Here is a 23,595-nt window from a genome sequence, read left to right as displayed (position 1 = left end):
TAATATGTCTTTTAAAAACATTATTTTATAAAACAATTTTATATAATTGAAAGAATTATATTTAATTTCTCCGAAATTTTAAATTATTTTCTTTAAATCTTAATAATTTCTTTTTAAAACAGAATTGTTTTTTAGAGATTAAGTTTACACTTCAAAACGAGGCTCTGTTGGAGAAGAGTAAAGACGATTGGAATGTTTGGAATTTATCTAATTCAACAATGTTCACATCATTATCAACCTTTTAATGGTAATTTATTCAATAAAATAACTCATTTGCTCCCGATTTGCCTTATTGTTTCATACGATTATGCTACTAATACTGAAATACTGTGCACATTCCACAGGTGTCCTAGGTGTTGCATGCTAAACATTTCAAAGGGGTTGGTCACAAAGCAAAACACGTTCTTGAAATATTATCTATTTTAGGGTTGTGTATTTTTTAATGTGTAATGATAAACTTTATTGAATCTTATAAAAATGGTCATTAGAACTGAGAAGGATATGTTTGCAACATATTAGTCTGTTAGAAACTTAAATAACAAAATAAAGTTGAATATACTGGAGAGAAAATTAAATGACTTTATTTATCATTTGCTCCAAGACATACTGGACTTTAAATCTTTGACTCCCAAATGTTAAATGTAATGCCATTGGTATTGATAATAAAGTAATTGTCACATAACTTGTTTTATTTGAACTGCCTGTGTTAAAATTTTGTTTAAATTTCTTTGTGACAGTAAGGACTCTACTCGGCTCTTAACCAAATCGTCACAAGTCAACTCGGCCCACTTTTTAAAAAAATATATTTAAAACTTTTAAGTGATTACTTGCATGTTATCAAGGCAAGCTGTTTTAAATGTAGTAAGAGATATCTGGTATATTATTATTTAGTTGTACATTTTACATCTGCTGAATTAAAGTATTTTAAAGAAATTTGTTACCCTTATTCTTGCAGATTTGTTGAAAATTTATATAAATTGTATAATACAAATGTGTTTCCTTTGATGCTTTTTGTTTGTAAAGTGATCTTCAATTAATCAATAAAATTAAAATTATTTGACATAAACACAGTTTGTATCATAGTCTGGGGTTTACTTATGGAAGTGGCTAGCCGTACGGGCCCGTACGGCTAGCCAAAAGTTCTAGCCGTACGTGAGTCACGTACGACTAGCCAGGACTCGCTGCATTGTCTAGCCGTACGGCACTTTTCAAAATTATATAGAAGTCGATCATGCATGTGTTATTTTGTGCCTCATGATTATGATTTGTTGTTTTATTTGACTGAAAGATGTTTTTTGGTTAATTAAGCACATGGATCGAATAAATAATGATCGGAGTGGAATAAATAAATAAATAAATAAATAAAAAGAACAACAAAAAAACCTGTGAAAAGCAAAAATAATTGTATAATTTTCAAATACAGAAGATAAATATCGAACATAAAAGCACAATCAATTAATAAGCCTTAATTAAAGCCTACCCAGGGACTGACAATAGAATTTTAAAATGCGTTTCACGGAACATGCAAACTTTCCTTAATGGTGGACAAACTTCTATACCGTCGGTAATTGACGCAAATATCAGAGCCTAACAATAATTATTTTCTTTTTTTTTTCATTTTAAAGGTGTCGAAAATTAAACTCTATGAAACAAAAAAGGATTATTATCAAAATTTTGTAAACTATTTCAATTGATGTTATTTAACTGCGACCTAACGCTATTTTTTCTCGATGTCTTGAGATGATAAAGATCGATATTCGTACTTTTTTTACTGTAGCCAACAAGGCGATTAATCTCTATTTAAAGTAAATATACGAAGACAATTACTATTTCTTGGTTAAAATCCTCGCTTAAAGTCATGAAATAACATATGTATTTTCGGCTTCTATATAAATTTGAAAAGTGCCGTACGGCTAGACAATGCAGCGAGTCCTGGCTAGTCGTACGTGACTCACGTACAGCTAGAACTTTTGGCTAGCCGTACGGGCCCGTACGGCTAGCCACTTCCTTTACTTATACTGACAGCAGAGAAAGGGAAAGCGATAGATCATAGAAATATCATATTCAGATGCTCGTTCATTGGTTACTTTTTTCTGGGGTTTCATATTGTGACAACAGGGTACGTGTTTTTATATTTGACTATGATACAAAAGAGAAAGAACAGCAAAACACTGCCACCCTTGTACAAATCAGATAGCCTCATGTTTCGATGCTTTGTCTATTACTTACTTATTATAATAAGCTTCTAATTAGTTGCAGGTGTCATAAATCAATTTTGAATGATTGCGTCAATCATAATTATCAACTGATTTTTCGGTACCATTTACATACACGTGGTAAATTAATTGGTAATAATAGTGGTGCCGGTTGATAATAACAGTCCTTTTCCTACATTGTATTTAACTTAAATTATTTGTAATAAAACAAACCAATATATTAATAAATTGAAAAGTGGCCAGCCCAAGTACGTTGGAGGGCGGAGCTGACCCTGATTCCTTTGTGACTATACAAACAGCATTTTTCTTCTGTAGATCAATAAAATTATTAATGTTAACTAAATCAGTCTGTTTGCCTTTTAAAATATTGATTAAATTATTTGATAAAATACAAATTTAATATTTCAGTGTTTCTTCCAGTCTGAGTTTTAGCGGATCATAAAAATATTGACCCCATGTATAAAATTTCAAAGGTCATTAAAAAGCTAAGAGGGTTATTTAATTAAAATTGAACATGCATACAAGGAGCATAGATGTTATTACAGTTACTCAAATTCATGGTTTGGTAAAGTGATAATGATAAACATGTCTACTAATAGTACTATGATGTAGCCATTAAACAAATACTTGGCTTAAAGTTTGTCAAAAGGTTATGATACAAATATACTGGCATGCAAGTAGTTTGAGTACAAAAATTATACTTTATAGTTTATTTAATAAAATTTATGTTTTTATACGCTCACTCACCAAAAAATTGATTGTTACACAACAATTTAATGACCTTTTATTTTATATGAAGAGAAGTACTACAAGTTGAAGTAGTTCCCTTGCATAATATATGACCCATCAGAATTTTTTTTCCAGGATTTGGGAACATGACCCATACCCATGGAATTGGGAATTTTAGCAATGTTTTGATAAAAATTGGGAAAAATGCATGATTTAAATTTTGCAGTAATTGCATGAATATAAAGAATTGCTGTCTAGGAGTAGGATGGCAACCTCAAACATTTGAGCACCATAACAGTGAAGAAGCCCTTACTAAGTTTCTTTCAAAATTTTTTAGAAATTGTTATTCAATATATTTATTTTGTAACTTTCAATTGGGAATATTTTATGTATTGGGAAAATAATACACTATTTTCAGTTGGGAATACATGTATGACCAAATATCGGCTATAAATAAGCAAAAAAAAATCCCTGCCCATACCAATTATACAATTGTTGTAATATCAGTCCTATTTTTGATTTATAATTGTTGAACTTGAAAAAACTATGTTCCAGAGGCAAATGCATGTAGATACATGTATGTCATTCAGGAAATACAGCATGAACTGAAGGCTGACATTGTTATCCCAACACATTTATATCCAATGAAAAGCTTGTATTCATGAAATTTTACTCAGTAAAGCCATAAAGTTATTAAATATGGTAATAAAGGGCAAAATTCTGATATTTAAACAAGTTTTCATCATATTGCCCACTTATCTGTCTGTACATAGGTGGTATTATTGAAAAACTCATATGGCAATTTTTTTTTAAGCCCCCAATGTATCCAAGTGCAGGTTTTTACAACAAACAAGTGAAAGTATTTTAAAATGAAAACTTCTTGTATCTGCTGCCGACCTGACACTTAGATTTTGTCTATTGTGTAAATCTGCATGATTTGATACCAATTTTTAAAGCATGCATGAAAAAAAAGGGCATTTACACAAAAAATACAGGTACTTATTTTGTATGGGAACTACTCCCAAGCCAGTATATATATTTTAATTTACAAAGTTGTCCATGTTTCTCAATTGAAGTTTTATATAAAAAGGTAATTCATAGCCTATTCCTTTGTGATCAAATACAGTTAATACACAGGAACACACAACTTGTTTTGTAGAAAATAATGTATTTTTTCACGTTATATAACAGATATATTTTCACTAGAGTTTGGGGTGCAAATGTCCATTGATTTGTTAATAGAGTGGGAGTGGGTAGGCAGATGTCAGATTGGGAATTTGTTAAAAGTACTGGTATTTGTTGTCTTTAGCTCATGTTTAAGTAAAAATACGACAATAAATGCATTGTTATTTAAGTAAATGCATTATAATTTAAACATAAGATTAAGAGTGCAATGGGGGCAGATGTCCTGTGATTCATTTATAGATTGGGGTGCTTATATCCTAAGAAGCAAATATGAGGTGGCTGATCACAAAAAGTTCCATGAAAATCATATATAAAAAAAAAGCCTACCTACTGACCCACTCCTTGTAGCCCCGGGTCGGCAATAGCAAACAGATATATTTGTAAGGATGGCCTTATATTTAATATACTTAAGGTCATTGGGCAGTTTCAGTAGATTACTCTTGGTCAATGTAGAGGCTGATTCCAGCATTTGAATGATACTGAGTAAAAATTAGTCTTAAGAAAAGAGCCGCTTAGTAGGTCTATTGTTAAAGTAGTGATAGCCCTCATGAATGTGATGATAATGTTTTATCAGGATTTGTATATTTAACTTTATTGCTTAAATAGTTTTAAACTCTTTTTATACCTAGGAGAAGATACCTGGTAAGAAGGGTTAGGTTATTTCAAACTTAAGGCCCCCCATCTTCCTACTAAAAATTTCTGGATCTGTGCCTGATAGTTTAAGGATTAAGTTCACTAAGATCTCAGCATAGAATGTAATAGTCACATTTATTTTGTCCGAAACTTTTTACGATGGCATCACTTTTGCTGTATTATTGTGCCAGTATTATCCTAATTTTTACTATTACAATTTTTCATTAAGACCTAACTAATTTATGCTTTTTTATTAGTTTTACTGCTAATGTTAGTTTCCTTATTTACAGATAAATTTTTCTTCCCTTGTGTCATGTAAATTGAAATAATCCAGATCTTGTGACTTTCAGTTCTTACCCAGACATTCTTTCTTTAATTGAATAAAATGATCAATATTGTGATTCTAATTTTTACAGTATGGATCTTGGTGTGTACAGTTTCTAGTTGACATATTGTTCTGTCTACTAACATTGATTGTTTGTTTTAGGTGATGACAATAGTGGTTAGTTGTATTTTAAATGGCTCTATGTTAGCCGTATTGGGGTAGAGGCATACAATGTCTACACTATCCGGGTCACAGACATTAGGGAAAAAAAGAAAAGCAGTGTGTGTGCAGCTGTTAAACAAAGAGGAATATGTTTGCTATGTTGATGTAAGTAATTATTTATATTAACATTATAAATATGTATATACCAGATCCTACAATTTAATATTTTTTACAATGTAGTATACATATAAATGTTATATTTCTACAATGTGTAGTATAAAAGTATCATTTAATAGGATAGCAATTAAGATAATGAATTTGAACATTTAATTTTTTTTCCAGCTTTGGAAATACTGCCCTTGAATGTTTTAAATAATTGTTTAAAATAAATTATGATGCAGTGAATTTTTTACAGTTAAACTAATTATTAAGAATAACTTCAATAAGATAACAATATTATATTAACTCTTCAAATTTATATTTCAGGTAAAATCAAAGTTCCAAGATGTTTTCAACCAAGTAGCGACACATCTTACATTAAGAGAGACTGAATACTTTGGGCTTGCATTTAAGAAAGGTAACTATAGTTTGTAATTTCTCTATAATGCTAACCCTTAACCAGCTGGGTTTTTAGAACTTTTCATCATTAACTTTTTATCGTATGAAATGAAAACTAAAGTTTGTCAACAAACAGTAAAGAACCTGGTTAGACTGTATGGATGCTGGTGGCAAAGGTTATTACTTTTCATTTGAGCAGGTTAAGGGTAAAAATGATATATATTTACTAATCTTTTTACTATTCCATCATTAGGTTTTATTTTGATATAAAGTAAACATGCTGGTTTCTTTGGGGGGGGGGGGGGGTTTCGATTTTTAGTTTTGAAGGGAAGAAAAGGTATGGTGCAATAATACATATGTATAACCGCCCTCCTTGGTTGAGGGGTTAGAGTCGATGACTTCTAATCCAGTTACCTCTCTGGCTTGGGTTCGATCCCCGGGAGATGCTTTGATAGTTTAGCACGGAGGAAGGTTTTCTAGTACTGGTGTAACTCTCCAGGAACAATGGTTAGGAAACTACCCGCCTATATGACTGAAATACTGTTGGGAAAAGGCGTAAAATGAAACAAACAAATGTGCTTGTATAATATATCTTTGCAAATTCAATTTTTTTTTTAAATTTTGTAGAAGGGGAATACCATTTTGTATCCAATGATGACAAGGTTCATAAACATGCACACAAGACTTGGAAGGCTGGACCTGGAGATGTAAGTTCAGATATAGTTCTTATACTGAACCTGAATGTTGAGATATCTTATATATATACCTTATATACAAAGGGGAGGTGTTAAAACTTGGGTACCATTGTACATGTGAAAGTTTACTGCTTTCATCTCAATGGAGCTGTCTGCTCGCTTAGCTCAATTGGTAAAGCATTGGATCAGTAATCCATGAGTTGCTGGTTAGATCATCAGTCAATGAATAATTTCTCCATGACAATTTATCTAGGACATGGAGTCTTGTGGCCTTTTGTCTCTCACTGTTGATTCAGAAATCATGTGGGAAAAGTAGTTTGTCACTTGCAGAAAAAATGGTAATTACGGATTAGTTATCCAGGAAAGTCAGTGAGCTGGATCAACCATTGAGATATGACTAAAACAATCTGTTTATAAAATCTTCGTTAAAAAAAAACAACGAGATAAACAAATATTTTAAAATCAACATTGAATCATTTAAAAGATTTAAAAGCTAGCTTGAACATATTTTTCATGGAAAAAGTGGAAAATGCTATAAGTATGACCTGAACTATATTATTGGAATTCAAGACCGGAGAAAGTAAAAAAAAATATGACAAAGTATCAAGATAAAAGTGAAGCTGATTAAAAATGTATAACACTGACACAAGCACTAATTGGTGATAATTATATATACACTGGAGCTTAATATTGTTTATTTTGTCTTTTGTTTCCTAGGGGTTTGATGGTCATGGAAAACCAATACTCACATTATATTTTCGTGTACAGTTCTATGTGGACCAAGTGGTGCTGCTAAGGTATGTATCTATACTTACAAATAAGAAATCTAGCAAATTGAAACCAAATGAGCCATGTCACGACAAAACCAACATAGTGCATTTGTGACCAGCATGGATCCAGATCAGAATCCATGCTGTTCCCTTACAAACCCTATAACAAGTAGAGAAACTGATAGCGAACAGCATGGATCCTGATCAGACTGCGCAGGCTGGTCTGGATCCATGCTGGTCGCAAACGCACTATGTGGGTTTTGTCGTGACGCATCTCAAATCAGTTCGTTTTCGGCCATATGATGATGAGGCTGTTATTTGTAAAATATGTGGTTTCTTAATCTGAAATTGTCTTGAAAAAGAATTTGATTCTTGAAACTGATGTTAAAGTGCGTTGTTAGTAGATTTAAAAGCAAGCTTGAACATATTTTCAGTGCCAGACTCTACATTGTTATTTGCTCATAGTTATTACTCTGGTACTACAATTCTTTAAAACAACAATGAACAGATCCCAATTGAATGCAGGGAAAATCCATTATTCAAATTTAGAAAAGATATTAAAAAAGAAAAATTAGTGTAAATTAACTTTTTTTGTAGGGAGAAAGTAACTCGTCACCTCTATTATTTACAACTAAAAGATAATGTGTTAAACTACAACCATGGGAGTTTAGAGGAGAAGTGTTTCCAGATAGCAGGGTATGCTCTCCAAGCAGATTTTGGTAACTACCAGTCATCAGTGGTACAAGATAACTACTTTGACCCAAGGGAGTACTTTCCTGCCTGGGTAGGTCATGTAAAACTGTCTAACCCTTACCATGCTAAATATTGTAAATAGACTATTCCATTTTTTAATCGGGATAAAAGCTTTCCTCATTTAAGGGAAAATTGAAATTATGTACTGACTGCAAACAGTGACGGCTATAATCACAGGGCATAGATGAGCTTGTTAATCTTCGTCTGCACTGATCCAATGGGTATATTTAATTATCACCTGTAGATTCTGATAAAAGTCATATTTGAATAACTCATATATACATGATTTATCCACTGAAGTATAGAGTTTATGTCTTAAATTAATGAACATACTAGGTTTCTAATATAGAATGTAACGCAGGAGTGAGCACTGTTTGATTTAATGTTTTGCGACCATTTTTTGAAGATGTGAAGTGGTTATAAATGTTTGACTTTGAAGAGTAACAATTATATAGAACTACTAGGCTAAGGTCTTCAGAATTTTGAATAATTGAAGGGCTTTTCCTGTTCAAGTGTTGATATTAATGATAGATATTTACAATAAATTGTTTTCTTTACCTTTTAAACTGAAATGATAAAAATCGCTGTCTTTTAATGATTAAAAATAATGTCGATTTTTTTTTTATTATTGTAGATGGTAGAAATGCATGGTAAGGCGTATCTTGTAAATAACACGCCAGTTGTGCACAAAGATCTACAGAGTGTGTCTCGCAGTGAAGCAGAATGGAGGTTTATTAAGGAGTCATCTGTACCGCCGTCGCCACATAATCTTCACTTTTATAGACTTCGCAAGAAAAAGACAGATAAAGCTTGGAATGCCTGGCTTGGAATATGTGCTAAAGGAATAGAAATTTATGAGGTGATTAACACAACAACTGAACCTGATATTCAGATTTTATGACATATAAAAATTGATAAAGATCTCCATTTAAAAGTACAGCTGCAAGAAAAACTTTATTATTACATAAATCATGATTTCATATATAATACATTCTTTAATTTTTCTTCACATACAGTATGACTTCATTTTGTATTTGGTAATATACAGGTGTATTGTCTTGTATAATTAAGAAAACATTTTTGTTTTTTTACAGGATTTAGAAGATGGGTTTAAAGATTTGATATCAACATTTTTATGGCCAGATATAGGAAAATTAACATTTGATGTAAGTTATATATATTTGGTAGACTATGAATTACAATCAATCAATATTAGCTCCAGTTTTGAAAGAAAATTAGTATAACTGAGATACATCTCAAAAGCCATTGAAAAATAGTCTGATTTAACATGGAATGCATGTTAATTGTGAAAATGGGATCAATTTTAAAAAGGCAGGGATCTAAAAATATATATGTTCACAGTTTTGCCCTTGTTACAATTTTTAATCAGTAATGGACATCTATGGCATTTTGCCAGTTAAGTTTTACTTATGATCAGTAACTTCAAAATGATCAAATTTAACTTTGATTGTTAAAGGGCAGATTACTTGTTATTATATTATTTCTGATTTATCTCCCTTACAGCATCTTGTTATATATATAATATTTATAAAGATGATATTGTATATTACAGAAAAAGAAATTTGAAATCCGGTCAGTTGGGTTGCCATCAGGTAGAAAGTTCACATACTACACAGACTCTGATGTTAAATCAAAGTATTTATTAACTTTATCAAGGAATACACACATGTTTCAAATGGCTATACAACCAAAGTTAATGGAGATTAGGCATTTGGAAGAAGAAGGTAAGGCATTTGGTCTAAAATGGTTCACTTTATTAAAACCTATCGTAAAGATTTTATAATTTTCATTTTACATAGTTATTGTAGTAATCTGATCAAGCAATTTTTTTCGGATTTGGCTTATGACAAATATTTTTGAGGTACAATTACTGTTAATGTTGTTTGACTGTTAGCATTGAATAGCAGGAATTCCTCAACAGATTTAGAGAAAAAGCAATTTTAGTTACCCATTTTAGATTTGAAATTTTAAGCAAATATTATATATGATATCAGAACAGATTTTATAAAATATTTTTGATAAACATTTTCATGAAAAATGGGAAACATATTTATATGCATGATATAATAATTTTTGTTTTTGTTAACAGATAAAAGGCGATATAGAGAATCATATGTACATGGTGAGCCAAAGGATGTAGTTAATACACCTGGATCTTTACGTTCAAATATTTCACCACGCTCGAAAACAGCAATGGGTAATCGTTATTCTGTAGTTAGTGATACAAGTTCTAACACTACATCTGGTATAGCCAGTGATAAAATGACAGTCAGTTTTGAAGAAAATGATGGTAAGTGTAGCCAATAGATAATTGACATTCTTTTAAATTGAAGTCATGTAAATAATTTGTAAACTTGGTAAAAGTAGGTTTTTTTGACATTTGAACTTAAATAGGTCGCTTTTTTTCAGTTATTTATAAATTTATGTTTTATCATAAAACTTGATTGAAATTTTAAGATTTATATTTGAACTCCTTGAAGCTTAGAAAAAAAATTAGTATATCAGTATTTTTTTATATTAAAGAATACATAATTGAAAAGTATGTTATCAATAACAAAATGTAAAAGGGACATACATGAATATGTTACAGATCGTGAAATTATTATAGATGCACCGCCAATGCCATCAGGAATGTTACTGAATACACCTAGTCAGACAAGGAGCAAAATTGTGTCAACTCTTCCAGGTCAGGGATATTTATAGATAAAATATTTGTTTTGCCTGATTTGTTAATGAAATTTACATTTCTTTATTCTGCACCATATTAATATATCATATAATATTATGTATGATAATACAATTTTCAAGTTGATATTAAATGAACAAACTATGTTCAATATGTAAAACAAATTTTCTAAGTGAATATAATTTCTTTTATAGAAAATATCTCAGAAGAGTTGATTCTATCTTTTTTGAACACCTAAGATTACTTACTATGACTAATTTTACATGTATCTTATTGGGTATGTTGTGTTTTTAGGTTATAAACCATCTCCGCTACCAGGTGCCAATAGAAGTCCTGTATTAGATCATAGCAGTCAGTTTAATGCATACACCTTCCCTTCCAATCGAGTGCCAATACACTCCCCTCCTTATAGATTAACCAATCAGAACAATGTTAGTTCAGGCAGTGTCCAATCAGATCGTAGTGGGAGTGGCCAATCAGAGGCTTATTCATTGGATAGTAGTAGTAGTGGAAGTTACAGAAAAAGATACAAGCAGCAGCAGCCGCCGACACAGTCGGGTGTTTATAGTCCTGTTATACCTGTCTATTCTGAGATACAGGTTGAAACCGGTGCAAGAGAGAAAACTTCTTCTCAGCCATCAAGTCGTAGTGCAAGCCGAAAAGACAGTTTTAAAGATATTTTAGCAGAACTAAGAGCTCATCAAAACTTAAATATCAGTATGTTACCACCGAATCAACCGCATTTGGTTGATACACCTGAGTTGAAGCATGTACCGTCTTTCCACATGGAGGATTTAGATTATCCTCACAGGTCAGTATCTAGGTCAGGGTCTTCCGACCACAGAACTCATAAATCTTTCGGTAGTGATCTGTCAACGCATTCATCACAACACACAAGTATGAGTACAGTGACATCACATGACTATGAGAATGTTGTACTGTTATCACAAGATTCAGTGGCCAGTTACCGTAGCAGTGATGCTATGTTGTTAGATGCTATTCATATAGGAGGTGGGGATGGATTACTGCCAGATTCTAGCTTAAGCTACCACAGTAGTGAAGGTTTAGTTTCAGACCTCAGTTATCAGAGTGATGATGGGATGTTACAGGAAGCTGAAGAGGTTTTACTGCCACCTATACCCTTCTCAGATGAGCAAGCATTGAAGGATATACCTGTAGAACACCTGCAGACCGAGAAACAATCAGAACTGGCAGTCACACAGTTACCTGAACATGATGCAGCCCATGATGCTATGGATATAAAGGTATAAAACATTTGCTATTATTTAAGTATTGTCTACTTTATTAAAATCACAGTGAAATTGAAAAGTTTGAATCATCATAATTATGTACCGAGTCTTGAACGATATACATGTACATTATTTTACTCTTTGATCATGGCTATTGATGCTGGTATGATTTCAAAACTCCCAAAATGAAAGAGACATCAAATTTGTATACAGGGAAGATTTTTGAAATGGGATAAAGGAAAGAAATACTTCAAAAATTAATTAATTTAAAATGTAGCTATACTAGGTCAGTTAAGATTTATTTAACTGCAAAAAACTTGAAGTGGTAGTTTTGATTGCGTACGATGTTCTCATCTAATGATTTACTTCTAGTATTAACAGTAGAAGATTATTAGGTGAATTTTGTGGCCAAGTGGTTGCTCACTTCAAAATATTTGCACCTCACAAAGGTGGCTTCTTATCACAAGAATTTTCATGTGAGGAATTTATCCAGATATAAGTGGTTCTACTGTACAATAGTGCCCAATTGTGCCAAAAATAATACACCAAGGTAGGGGTGTAATCGATTCAATCGATATCGGTGTATCAATGATCTTTGTTATCCGATTCCATATCGATTCCATTTTTTAAATATCGGATATCGAATGCACACATGTTTCTTGCTAAAGACTTTTATAGTACTGATAGACCAAACGTCAAAATAAAAGCAACGTATAAAGTTATGGAAGCCAGAACTAACATAATTCAAAACATTTTTTTTTTCTAAAACAAAAATCAACACCAGAGTTACCTCCCAGTGTCTCTAATGAATGCTGCCGAATTTCGTTGTAATCTCGCATGTCTGCTATGATTGGACTAGTTAATTGCTAGTTATATTTACTTGATAACTTTATTTGTTGTTACATTTTGCTATGATTTTAGTATTTATTGATATGATATTGTCTTCTTCAACAGATAACTGATCCGGAGGTACAGGTTAGTGAGACCGGAGACAAGAAGAAAGGAAAGCCAACACATATAAAAGTGATGAACAAGAAGGAAATTCTTCACCCTGAGATTGAGGAGATTAGAGGTCAATCTCACGCATTTTCACTTCCATTTATTACCGCACTATGCAATGACAAAACATTACAACCTATTCACAGTAGATCTGGCAGTATCGCAGGCTCCTATGATATGTCTTCGATTTGTTCAACAGATTCACGAATTTCCCGAATCTCTCATGATACAGATGTGCGTAGACTTTCAATATCAGGCTACCCTGGTAGCTCGACAGGAACTTTAGTTAACAATTCTTTCAACTCCCACAGACCTTTTAGCTGGCATAGTGAAAGTTTTGATTTAGATGCACAATTAGCTAACTTGACAACTGGAAATAACAATTTGTCAGAAAATCATCGAAGTGTGCCACAAAATTTAACAGATTTAAATTCTGAAACATCATGGGCTGCCGCGTTGTCTTACACATCTGCGGGAGGTCAGAGTACAGAAAAGTCACCTGAACTTATTGCTTCACAGTTAATGATTCCTCCAAAGTTATCAAGTGGCGGACATAATTCTACTGAAGCTAATATTAGACATAAATCTTTAATGAATGAAAATATTGGGATTGCATGATAATTTTACAACAGAATTACAACAAAACAACAAGAAAGGACCAATCTTTTATGTGATTACCTTAAAATAGATATTTCTGTCAAACAAGATTATACATACATGTAAGAAATGTAACTATCTGCCACATTGCTACAATATTATGAAATTTTATGTTTTTACATACCACCTAACATAATCTTCTCATTAGAAGATGTATATGGTGTACATCTATCAGTTACTGACTATACACTAACATTTTCATGACTCTGTTATGTAATTATGTGTTTTCTAGTTGAAATAAGCTATATTGTTCATATCAAAATTTTAATGGATGCCACGAGGTCACCTCAAAACAACCCTTGCTGTTAATCATAATGGCTTTCAATCACATTTTTTTTAAGTTTCCTAATTTATGGAGTTAAATATTCAATACTTAAACTGATATATTACCTTTTTCATAATATCTGTTAGAAAAACAGAAGATCACTGATTATTTCATACTTTTACGACTTTTTGGGAAGAACATATATTTTGACTTGGCTACTTTGAAAATTAGATAAAGCATAATTGTGTAGGTATAAGTTAAGGTATAGTGTCCTATCTATGTGTTTTGTTGTAAGTCTGTTGTATTTCTAATAATGTTTACAGTGATTTCTGGTTGTTACAGTTTTAGTTTAACCCTTATGCTGCGAGAACCTAAGGTGATATACCATTGTGACCAATATAGAACTAGACCTGTCAGCACATCTGTGCAGTCTGACCAAGCTTTATAATGTTGGATGAACAACTTGGAATTTTTATCCTGATTTCCCTAAAATTGGTAATGGACAGTTCCAATATGGAAGCTGGACAAGTCCACTTAAGATCATTCAGCAGATTAAGGGTTAAATCGAGAATTGAAGAAAAAAAAGTCTTAATCACTTAAAAATTAATGTTACTGTATCAGTAATAAACAGAATTAAATTATACAGAAATGGTGAGACCATAAAAAAAGTTTTTATTGTGGGAATGTGATTGCATTAAATGATTGTTTTATAAGTTTCTATGTTTGATATTTTTCCTATGATGTTGATGATATATTTGCATATCTTTGCCAAACTTTGTGATATTACCATTATTGAGAAGTTTTACTAACAAGCATTTAACTTGTATTGTTTTATCTGACCTTCATAGAGTATAAATTATTTTGGCTTGTAACTGAAAATCTATTTTATGTAAATGGTCCTACAGTTTTAAGAAAATCTATTTTATGTAAATGTCCTACAGTCTTAAGAAAAGATCAATTTTCATATGAAATCTATTTTATATATTTGATAAATTAATTTTTTTAAACGTTTTACAAAAATATGAATTTTCCTAGTAAATTCTTATTGATTATATTTTTACATCGAAAAAAAAGTATGTCATATGTTGCCTTAAACAGAGGAATTGACATCCTGGAACATGTATATGGTAATTGTTTTTAAAGTGTGTTTGATAATGAATGCAATTTCTCACTGATTCAGACACATTCCTTATATTTTGTAAACAAGATTTTATGTGGCCAGTTTCGGTTTTGACTGAAAATTTTTAAATTATTAGAATCAGAAGGCTCTAGACATACATGACTATTAAAAGATTAGTGTTATATTGTTTTGATAATAGAAAATGCATAGAAACTGTTTATTTACTAACCAGTTATGTATATTCAGGTACCATGTGAATTATTACAAAGCTCTTCCAGTTTTAATATTTCTGAACGTTTTACAATACACATGTAAAAAATGTCTTGTGTTTTTATATTGTTGACTATAGATAACATTGTGTCATTTGTGTATAGTTTCCATTAGCATCTAGTGCAATATTTATATAGATTATTTAACCTTTTTTGTACATATATGTAAACACAGAGTTAGATTTTATTCCAAATCATTATAATAATGTACAGAGAGAGAGATCTAGAGTTTTATATTCTTGTACAGGTTGTCGTTGTTGTTTTTATACCTTATTAAATAATTACGTCTTTAAGATTATACTGAACTGAGAAACATTTGTTATCTTTGTTTTAAAATTGTTTTACTTCAACAGTTTTTTATAATCCACAATTGTCCATAGTGTTTTAATTTTCTGAAAAGTTAAATGGTAGAGTTTCACAAAAAATTGCATTATATAATATTATAAAAGGCACCTAGCATAACATGTTACTGAATTTACAATGCTGAATTTGTCAACAAATACAATTAGGGAATCTCAATTTTCAATGATCATTCTTTAATTTAGAAACAATGAAACGGTTGTTATCAGGATACAGTTGGAAATTCTCAATTACAGACAAATCGATATAGATCTATACCCTTAAAAGTAAGGTCAGTGAATGGCATTATCTACCCATCAAATAAATAACAATGTCACATTTGATGTTTACAAATTAGTTATTTTCTTTTATTAAAAATAGATGTTGCATTTTCCTTTTTCTCTTATCAACAGAATCAATCAAGCCTAGTCTGCAATTTTAACTTTAAAATTTGTTTACATTTCCATTGAGTGATTTCCCCTTTTTCCAGAATTTTTAGGCTAAAGACCATTTTTCTGTAAAGAAAGTTACTTTTTGCAAATGTTCATATGACATTCATTTCTTTTGTAAAAAAAACTTTTCAGACATTTGTAACGTTTTTTGTTTTGCATGAACAAATTTCTTTTATATCAGGGTTTTTCTATTGCCAGTACCTATTATTGTACCAGTACCTTGGGAATTCTTGTTATTTTTAGTTATATATTTAGAATTGGGAAAATACCTAAATATAGTTTTGCTACTCTTTGCAGTTTGCCATAAAAACATATTTAGCTCATCTGGTCAAAAGGCATTCAAGATAAGTTATTGAGATTGCATTTATATCCAAGTGAGCAACATTTGACCTTTATGAGCATCTTGTAAAAGGTGGTTTTTATTTGTCACCCTTTTTTGTCAGTGACAGTTTGCAGTTGTGATAAAATATATTGATATTGATTTTTTTTACTATTTGTTTTGTGAAGTTTTATTTTTCAAATATTAATATTGTTACATGACTGCATTATTAGAGAAAAGAAGAGATTCTAGATGGGGTCTCTTATTATAGAAAGTGGTCATTCTGAATAAAAAAAACAAAACAACACAAAAAACTTGGAACAGGCAAATTATCATATTTAGGAGAAATTTTGCAATGAAATCATTGATCAAATCATCACCTTAGTGCAGTAACTGGTAAACTCCTTATATGATTAAATAACAGTTAACCTGTTACTGCAGTAAGGTGACAAGAAGTGAATTGATTTAAAAAAAGTTATTCTTTAATTAGCCATTATGAATAAAATTACTGATAACATAACTAGAGAGAGCAAATAATTAAACCAAATATTTCTGTAAGATTTTCAAAGTGAATGTTTCCAGCTATCCAAACAGTAAAAAAACCCACAGTAAATCATTGTTTTAAAAAGTGTCCAGATTTTCATTTATTTATACATGAACGAGGGCTCTTTCAAAAGTTGTCTCCCATTATTTAAGATTCCATCTTGATACTTATGAATATAAAAACAGCATGTCTCTAGATTCATGCTAATTTTCATGAACATTTTTAAAATTTATTAAAAAGTAAAATATTGCAAGGTGAACATAAAAAGTAATTTCCACAATGAGAACAGCACTTCAGACCTACTTAAAATTAACAAAAAATAGGTCAGAATATGCACAAAAAAGCCCTTACTGTGTTAGTCGTGCAGTAGTAATATGGTGATTAATATTGCAAATTAAAATTGCATATACATGAATTATTTCTTGAATTGTGAATATTTTTTCTTTTCTTATATTCTTAGTAAATTTTTCTCAAGGTTGACTTGACTTTCTTAAAATATTTTGGCTCATCTGGAGGCATGCAGATTTAAGGAAAAAGTTCTTCTTCTAATTACAAAACAGAATTCTTGGTTCTTTCATTGACAAAGTTTTCCATGATGTTTTGCAGAAATTGTAGAAATGTCACATTACATCGTCAAAAGTGAATGATTTGAAATGGCAGTTTATGTATTTATTTGATCAGTTCTTCCACGCTACATAATGTTTTTGAACCATACATGTATGCAATATATTATCCCACCAATTTCGTTTTACTGCTGATGCCTTGTTTTATGATTTGAACATGAAAATATGCAGATATTATTTGATGTTTTTATACATATACCTTGATATGTGCTTTTGGACTGAATAACGTGCACTCCTTTGTTACTGTATACTTTATTTTTTCACTCAAGTTTTTATATTATGTTGTATGAACAAACATTTATGGTTATAAAAAATTGACGTGTACATAAACATAAAACTTCCTTAAAAAGTCTTGTTTTTCAAGAGCTAGTTAAGAAAGGAAATGTTATACAAGTTTACATTAGAAAAATACTTCCAGGCTAAAAATAGGTAATGTTTCATCTTGACATTTTTATTCATTTACATATTTTTAGAATTAGGAAGTGGAAAAATAGATATGCAAGTCTCCAAGAATTTAAGCATTTCTTTTAAGGTCTTTAATCTAGAAGAAAATAACTTTGTAGTTATATATTAGTTAGTAAATCATGAAGTTAACAGATATATTAAACTTGCAATAAATTTGTATCCAAGTGAAGAAACAAACATACCTGTGACATGTACAGAGTTGGGTAGTGTTGAGAATTCTGTGCACGTATATAAATATATATTACTGAATACTCCCAATAAATATATATAAAATCATGATCAGTTCCTGGTTCTTTCTTTGTTTCAAATATTTGTTTATATCTGTTTTTGTTATTTTTAGCTTGCCTGTTACAAAGAATAAGTCAAGCTATCATGATTGCTGCAGCATTATCATTGTGGTCATCTTTGTGTAAAAACTTTAATGTATTATTCAAACATTATAAAAGTTATCAACAGGACACTAAGAATACTTGCTTATCATGACAAGGTGCAGCATTTTAAAAGCTATATTTTTCGAAGTTATGTCCCTCTTTGGGAAAATTGTCTGTTAAGTAGAGTGATTTATAAGTATAAAATGTATCAACACGAGACTTGATTATCATGACAACACAGTTGTTTAGACAAGGGGCATTCTTCTGAAAGCTACAATTTTATAGCTGGTGTCTAAGAAAAAGTTATTATGTCCATTGCAACACCATCATCATGCAAAAACTTTAATCCAGCCCACTGACCAGCATCACTAAAACAGGTTTTTGTTGAAAACCTGGTAAAAATATAGTTTATGTAGCCAAAATTGGCCTTATTATGCAGTATGCTATACTTTTATACAACTTAGGCAAATCCAAAGACGAAAAGAGGCTGGAAGTTGAAGCTGACGTGTACAACATGATGTTACACATGTCTTACACTTTATTAAAAAATTTCACCTCTTTAAAAGCTATCATTTGGAAGCAATTAAAACTGACCAGCTTACAAGCCACTGCTGTAACACTTTCTACACTTTTTTTTGCATATAATTAGTAATGGTTTCATGCTGGTCATTTTTACTGTACATGTATTCTAAATAATTCTGTACTGGCACAAAGTTACAACACAATGCTAGTGTTTTTATGTCCTTTATTTAGGAAATTTGTTAAATATTCAACAAAAATATAAAGAGGGACTAAATTGTTCCCAACTAAAAGCAAAACAAAAATGACTGAAAAAGCTGAAAATAGAAATTGCTAGTTAAATCACACACAAAAGTACATTGAGAACACCTATGATGTCTTGGCATAACTTTGATTCATTGAAAACAACACTGGGATAGAAGCAAAGGTTTAGAAATTTGTGAAAACAGTGATCCCTCAGAAGCATTAATCACCACAAAATAACATCAAAATTGCAGACTTGTGGAAATAATGCACATAACAGTACTAGTTTCAATGCAAGAGGCCTACATGACTGACTGGTTTCGGGTCACTGAAATCTAATCACTTGCTCCTCTCCACAGTGAGTTTGAATCCTACTCGCAAAGAAACAATTCAGATTGTTTGTTGAATGGTGGATCAGGAAATTTGATTTTTTTTTTCTAAGATATTTCTAAGTAACAAGTAGTTAAGTCTTTGTTTCTTTTTTGTATATGTACTCAGTAAAACAAGAAGTATACATTGAACACATTATTCAACCAGTGTATTTTAAGAGCTTGTGAAATAACTGACAAGAACTGACGTAGTAAGATACATTGGGTAATAGTTTATATATATGAACAAGCAATTATCATAGTATTGCAAGCAATCCATAAGTCCCCTACCGGTAAGAGCCCAAGCAACATTCTGAAGGGCCATTGGCCATTCACTTATGTTCCTATTTTAAGTAAATTTGTTAAAAAAGTTATTTAAAAGTTATCACAGGAAACAGTTTTTATGTACAGACAGACAGACTGAAGAAGACTCTAAAGTTATTTTTTAAACATCCCTGTTATCAAAATATAACATTTTTAAAATCCTATCATGATTGAAGCAGTGTGGCAATACCACGTGACATTGACGTCATTTTCGGCATCATTTCCAAGACAAATGTTGCTCGATTCGGAAAAGAAAATAGCCGTAAATGTTTTATTTCTGTACCAATTTCTTTGGGATATGCACCAGTCTACGGGGAAAAATATAAGCTTTCCATAGAATATTGGATCTTCGTCAGTTTATAAGCCGTTTTATCAAACACTTTGCCTAACCTTGGAAGTTGCTTGTATTAGAGCGGGCTTCAGTTGCAAGCTATTTCGTTTTCTGGCGTTATCTGGTCTACGCCATGATTAAAAAGTCAGGTTTACATCAACCGGGAGTACGGAAGGCAAAACTCTACCTAAATATGTTCATATTTTTATTACGAATGACATAAATCTTACATTTTTCTTCAATTGTCAATTCTGGCACCAGTTCCAAGTCGAAATAAAGGACTACAGTTTAAAGCAGATTTTAGAATCCGTTGCAAATGCGAAGCAACATGCCTACCGTTCTCTTTCTACAATTGAGTTTTTCATTGTTGATCGTTCACAGAGAGATTGTGAAAAAAACTGATTGTTCCTTAAAGCAACAACACTTACTTGTATCGCATGTCAAATCACGTAGATTTAGTCCTGTCGGAAAATAATGTTTTGGTTTCGTTTTGAAGATGTTTAAAGTATTGCTCATCTTATCCTATGTAGTAAAATTATTCTATTTCACAATGGCGAAATTGATAAGAAATATATGCTCTTAGTGAGAGAAAGAGTTAATATAAAAAACACTTTTGTATGATATGGAAAGGGTTACACTTTAACGCGAGTGTTGTAAAGCTAAAGGTATTTTTTCAGTTTATTTTTAAAAAGAGTAACTGACAAATACTGACACTCGTGAATGTGACGAATAGGTTATTCTGTCCTCAAAAGAGAGACTTTTAAAAGGTATATATTTTTTCTGGAATTGTTGTATAATAAAGTTCTATAGAGTTTGATAAACTAAAACACAATTTGAACTTGGAACTTTGCCTTGTAAATCTGATAGTATTGTTACTTAGTTGCATTACTTATGATTCTCTATTTATCAAAAAGACCCAAAATAGCCATGAATAAGAACGAGAATGGACGCCATGTGGAGTAAACAAAGTAGAAAATAGTAAACAGATAAATGATTTTACAAAGCAACAGCCATCGATCACAGTCAAATTTCTTGAAACAAAACATTCAAAAAGACAAAAATAACAATGATTATCAATAATTATATAAATATTTACATTAACATCTGTAATAGCAACATCGGCAAGATCTATGACTGGGGTCCATATGCCACTGATGCGTCCATTGAATAATTGATATAGCTAACATAAGCTTAGTAAAATTACGATTACATTTGAAGAGTATATTCATTTTTTATCCTTCAACTGTCAAATGACTTACTTCTTTATTTACATATCAGATAATTCACTTATTTAGTATATGCGTCATGTTTATCATGTTTTAGATTTTAATGTGCGATGCTTTTTTAAATCTTAAAATGCTACAAATTTTTAAAAAGCCTGTTGAGGACATCTGCAGGTCATGCCGCGTGCAATAATCCATGCATTTACAGCCAATGACCACATCGATAAGAAATTGTCCTTAATAGCCCTATCGTTTTTATTCAGTTGAAAGAGACATTATTGTTAAAAAGTTCTACTCGATTTAAATGTTTTCAAACCATAAATATTCCGTTCACTTTCTCTCTTTACAATGTTTATATTGGTGAGCTCTCTGATAAAGCTGAGTTGACTGATATTATTAACTAAATTTGTCAGATATGCAGTTCATCAACAGAAATAAATGCAATTATAAAATAGATAGGGTTTAATAGTGTTCTTAAGTAAACGAAGTTATATCCAGTTCACGAAAAACGGTTACCGTGGGTATGAAAACAGGATGTAAAAATATTTTTATCAACGAGTGCCACTGTGTTAAAAAGCTTAATCTATCATACTAAAAGATTGCTACAGGTTCTTTATATATATATACAAAGGCTCTTTACAAAAGAATAACATTTGACTTTAAAATTGCCGCGTTGAGGCGTAACCCTTTTCACAGCATACAAATCGAAGTGATCCTGAATGTGCACGTTCATTGGACAGGCTAGCTAAGTCAATCAGAGCCTGAAACATTTTCAATTTTGCCGTTTTGGGCGATATTTAGGGTTTCTGTTTTCTATTCCACGTTTAGTATTGCTACATGACACAAATAGATTTTTCACAATCATTACCGTGAAAAGAGCAAATCAATTTCTTTACAAATACAGACCACATTTTACGACTTTTAAAATCACTTATAGCGCAGCGAGTAAAAATCATTTAAATATTCATTTGTGTTTATGTTAATCGTATAGTAAATAAAATGTTTTTCATGGTTAACATAATAATAGAAAGAGAACGGTAGGCATGTTGCTTTGCATTTGCAACGGATTCTAAAATCTGCTTTAAACTGTAGTCCTTTTTTTCGACTTGGAACTGGTGCCAGAATTGACAATTGAAGAAAAATGTAAGATTTATGTCATTCATAATAAAAATATGAACATATTTAGGTAGAGTTTTGCCTTCCGTACTCCCGGTTGATGTAAACCTGACTTTTTAATCATGGCGTAGACCAGATAACGCCAGAAAACGAAATAGCTTGCAACTGAAGCCCGCTCTAATACAAGCAACTTCCAAGGTTAGGCAAAGTGTTTGAAAAAACGGCTTATAAACTGACGAAGATCCAATATTCTATGGAAAGCTTATATTTTTCCCCGTAGACTGGTGCATATCCCAAAGAAATTGGTACAGAAATAAAATATTTACGGCTATTTTCTTTTCCGAATCGAGCAACATTTGTCTTGGAAATGATGCCGAAAATGACGTCAATGTCACGTGGTATTGCCACACTGTGAAGAAGTTGGAGTAAAAATTACCAATTTCTCAAAAAAAAAGTCTAAGTTCAAAAGGGGCATAATTCTGGAAATAGTCTTGCTAGAGTATTGTACACTCACAAATGTTGAGTGATAATAAGAAACATTTATATGAAGTTTGAAGTAGATACATTCAAAAAAAGAAGTTATTAAAAAAAACAATGTTTTTTTCATGAAAATTTTAAGTTCAAGGGAGGTAATTCTGATAAATTTTGTGCTAGAGTTGTAAACCTTGTCACATATGATGTGGTTGATGACAAGCAACTTATATTTAAAGTTTTAAGAAAATACCTTAAGAAATAAAGAACTTAAAGTGAAAAAACTTAAAAACTAGAATCAGAAATCTTGAAATTCAGTCTATTTGTTGCCATAGCAACCAGAATTTTCAACATAGGAAGATAAGAAAAGGATGTGCATAATTTCCATACTGCCATCTACCCATATGTCAAGGTTCATAAACATATTTTCAGTACTTTTTGTGTTATCACTGGATCCAGGTTATGTGTAAAATTTGCCATATTTTCAGTCTATTTGTTGCCATAGCAACCAGAATTTTCAACATAGGAAGAAAAGAAAAAGATGTGCATAATCTCCATACTGCCATCTATCCATAAATCAAGTTTCATAAAAAT

At 31.2% G+C, this 23,595-nt stretch overlaps 1 protein-coding gene across 1 annotated transcript; it reads left to right on the top strand.

Moving 5' to 3' along the window:
* Window positions 1-139: 139 nt before the first annotated feature.
* On the top strand, window positions 140-18,311 carry LOC132716145 (protein expanded-like). The gene is made up of 13 exons (XM_060699343.1): window positions 140-247; window positions 5,251-5,415; window positions 5,737-5,827; window positions 6,436-6,515; window positions 7,221-7,300; window positions 7,871-8,057; window positions 8,661-8,885; window positions 9,121-9,192; window positions 9,600-9,771; window positions 10,137-10,337; window positions 10,638-10,733; window positions 11,028-11,998; window positions 12,938-18,311. Exons 2-13 carry the CDS (start codon window positions 5,320-5,322, stop codon window positions 13,598-13,600), a joined length of 2,934 nt encoding a protein of 977 aa, XP_060555326.1. The 5' UTR covers window positions 140-247; window positions 5,251-5,319; the 3' UTR covers window positions 13,601-18,311.
* Window positions 18,312-23,595: the final 5,284 nt, after the last annotated feature.

Source organism: Ruditapes philippinarum, unplaced genomic scaffold, assembly GCF_026571515.1.
Source record: "Ruditapes philippinarum isolate M1 unplaced genomic scaffold, ASM2657151v2 ctg128_1_1_1_1, whole genome shotgun sequence".
NCBI lineage: Eukaryota > Metazoa > Mollusca > Bivalvia > Venerida > Veneridae > Ruditapes > Ruditapes philippinarum.
This window is presented reverse-complemented; position numbering and strand designations above follow the sequence as displayed.

Bases quoted from the DNA above. Each gene is read 5' to 3' on its own strand.
- LOC132716145 (XM_060699343.1), top strand. From the start codon at position 5,320: ATGTCTACACTATCCGGGTCACAGACATTAGGGAAAAAAAGAAAAGCA. The intron at 6,516-7,220 runs GTAAGTTCAGAT...TTTGTTTCCTAG, and splicing joins GGAAGGCTGGACCTGGAGAT to GGGTTTGATGGTCATGGAAA. The intron at 10,338-10,637 runs GTAAGTGTAGCC...AATATGTTACAG, and splicing joins CAGTTTTGAAGAAAATGATG to ATCGTGAAATTATTATAGAT.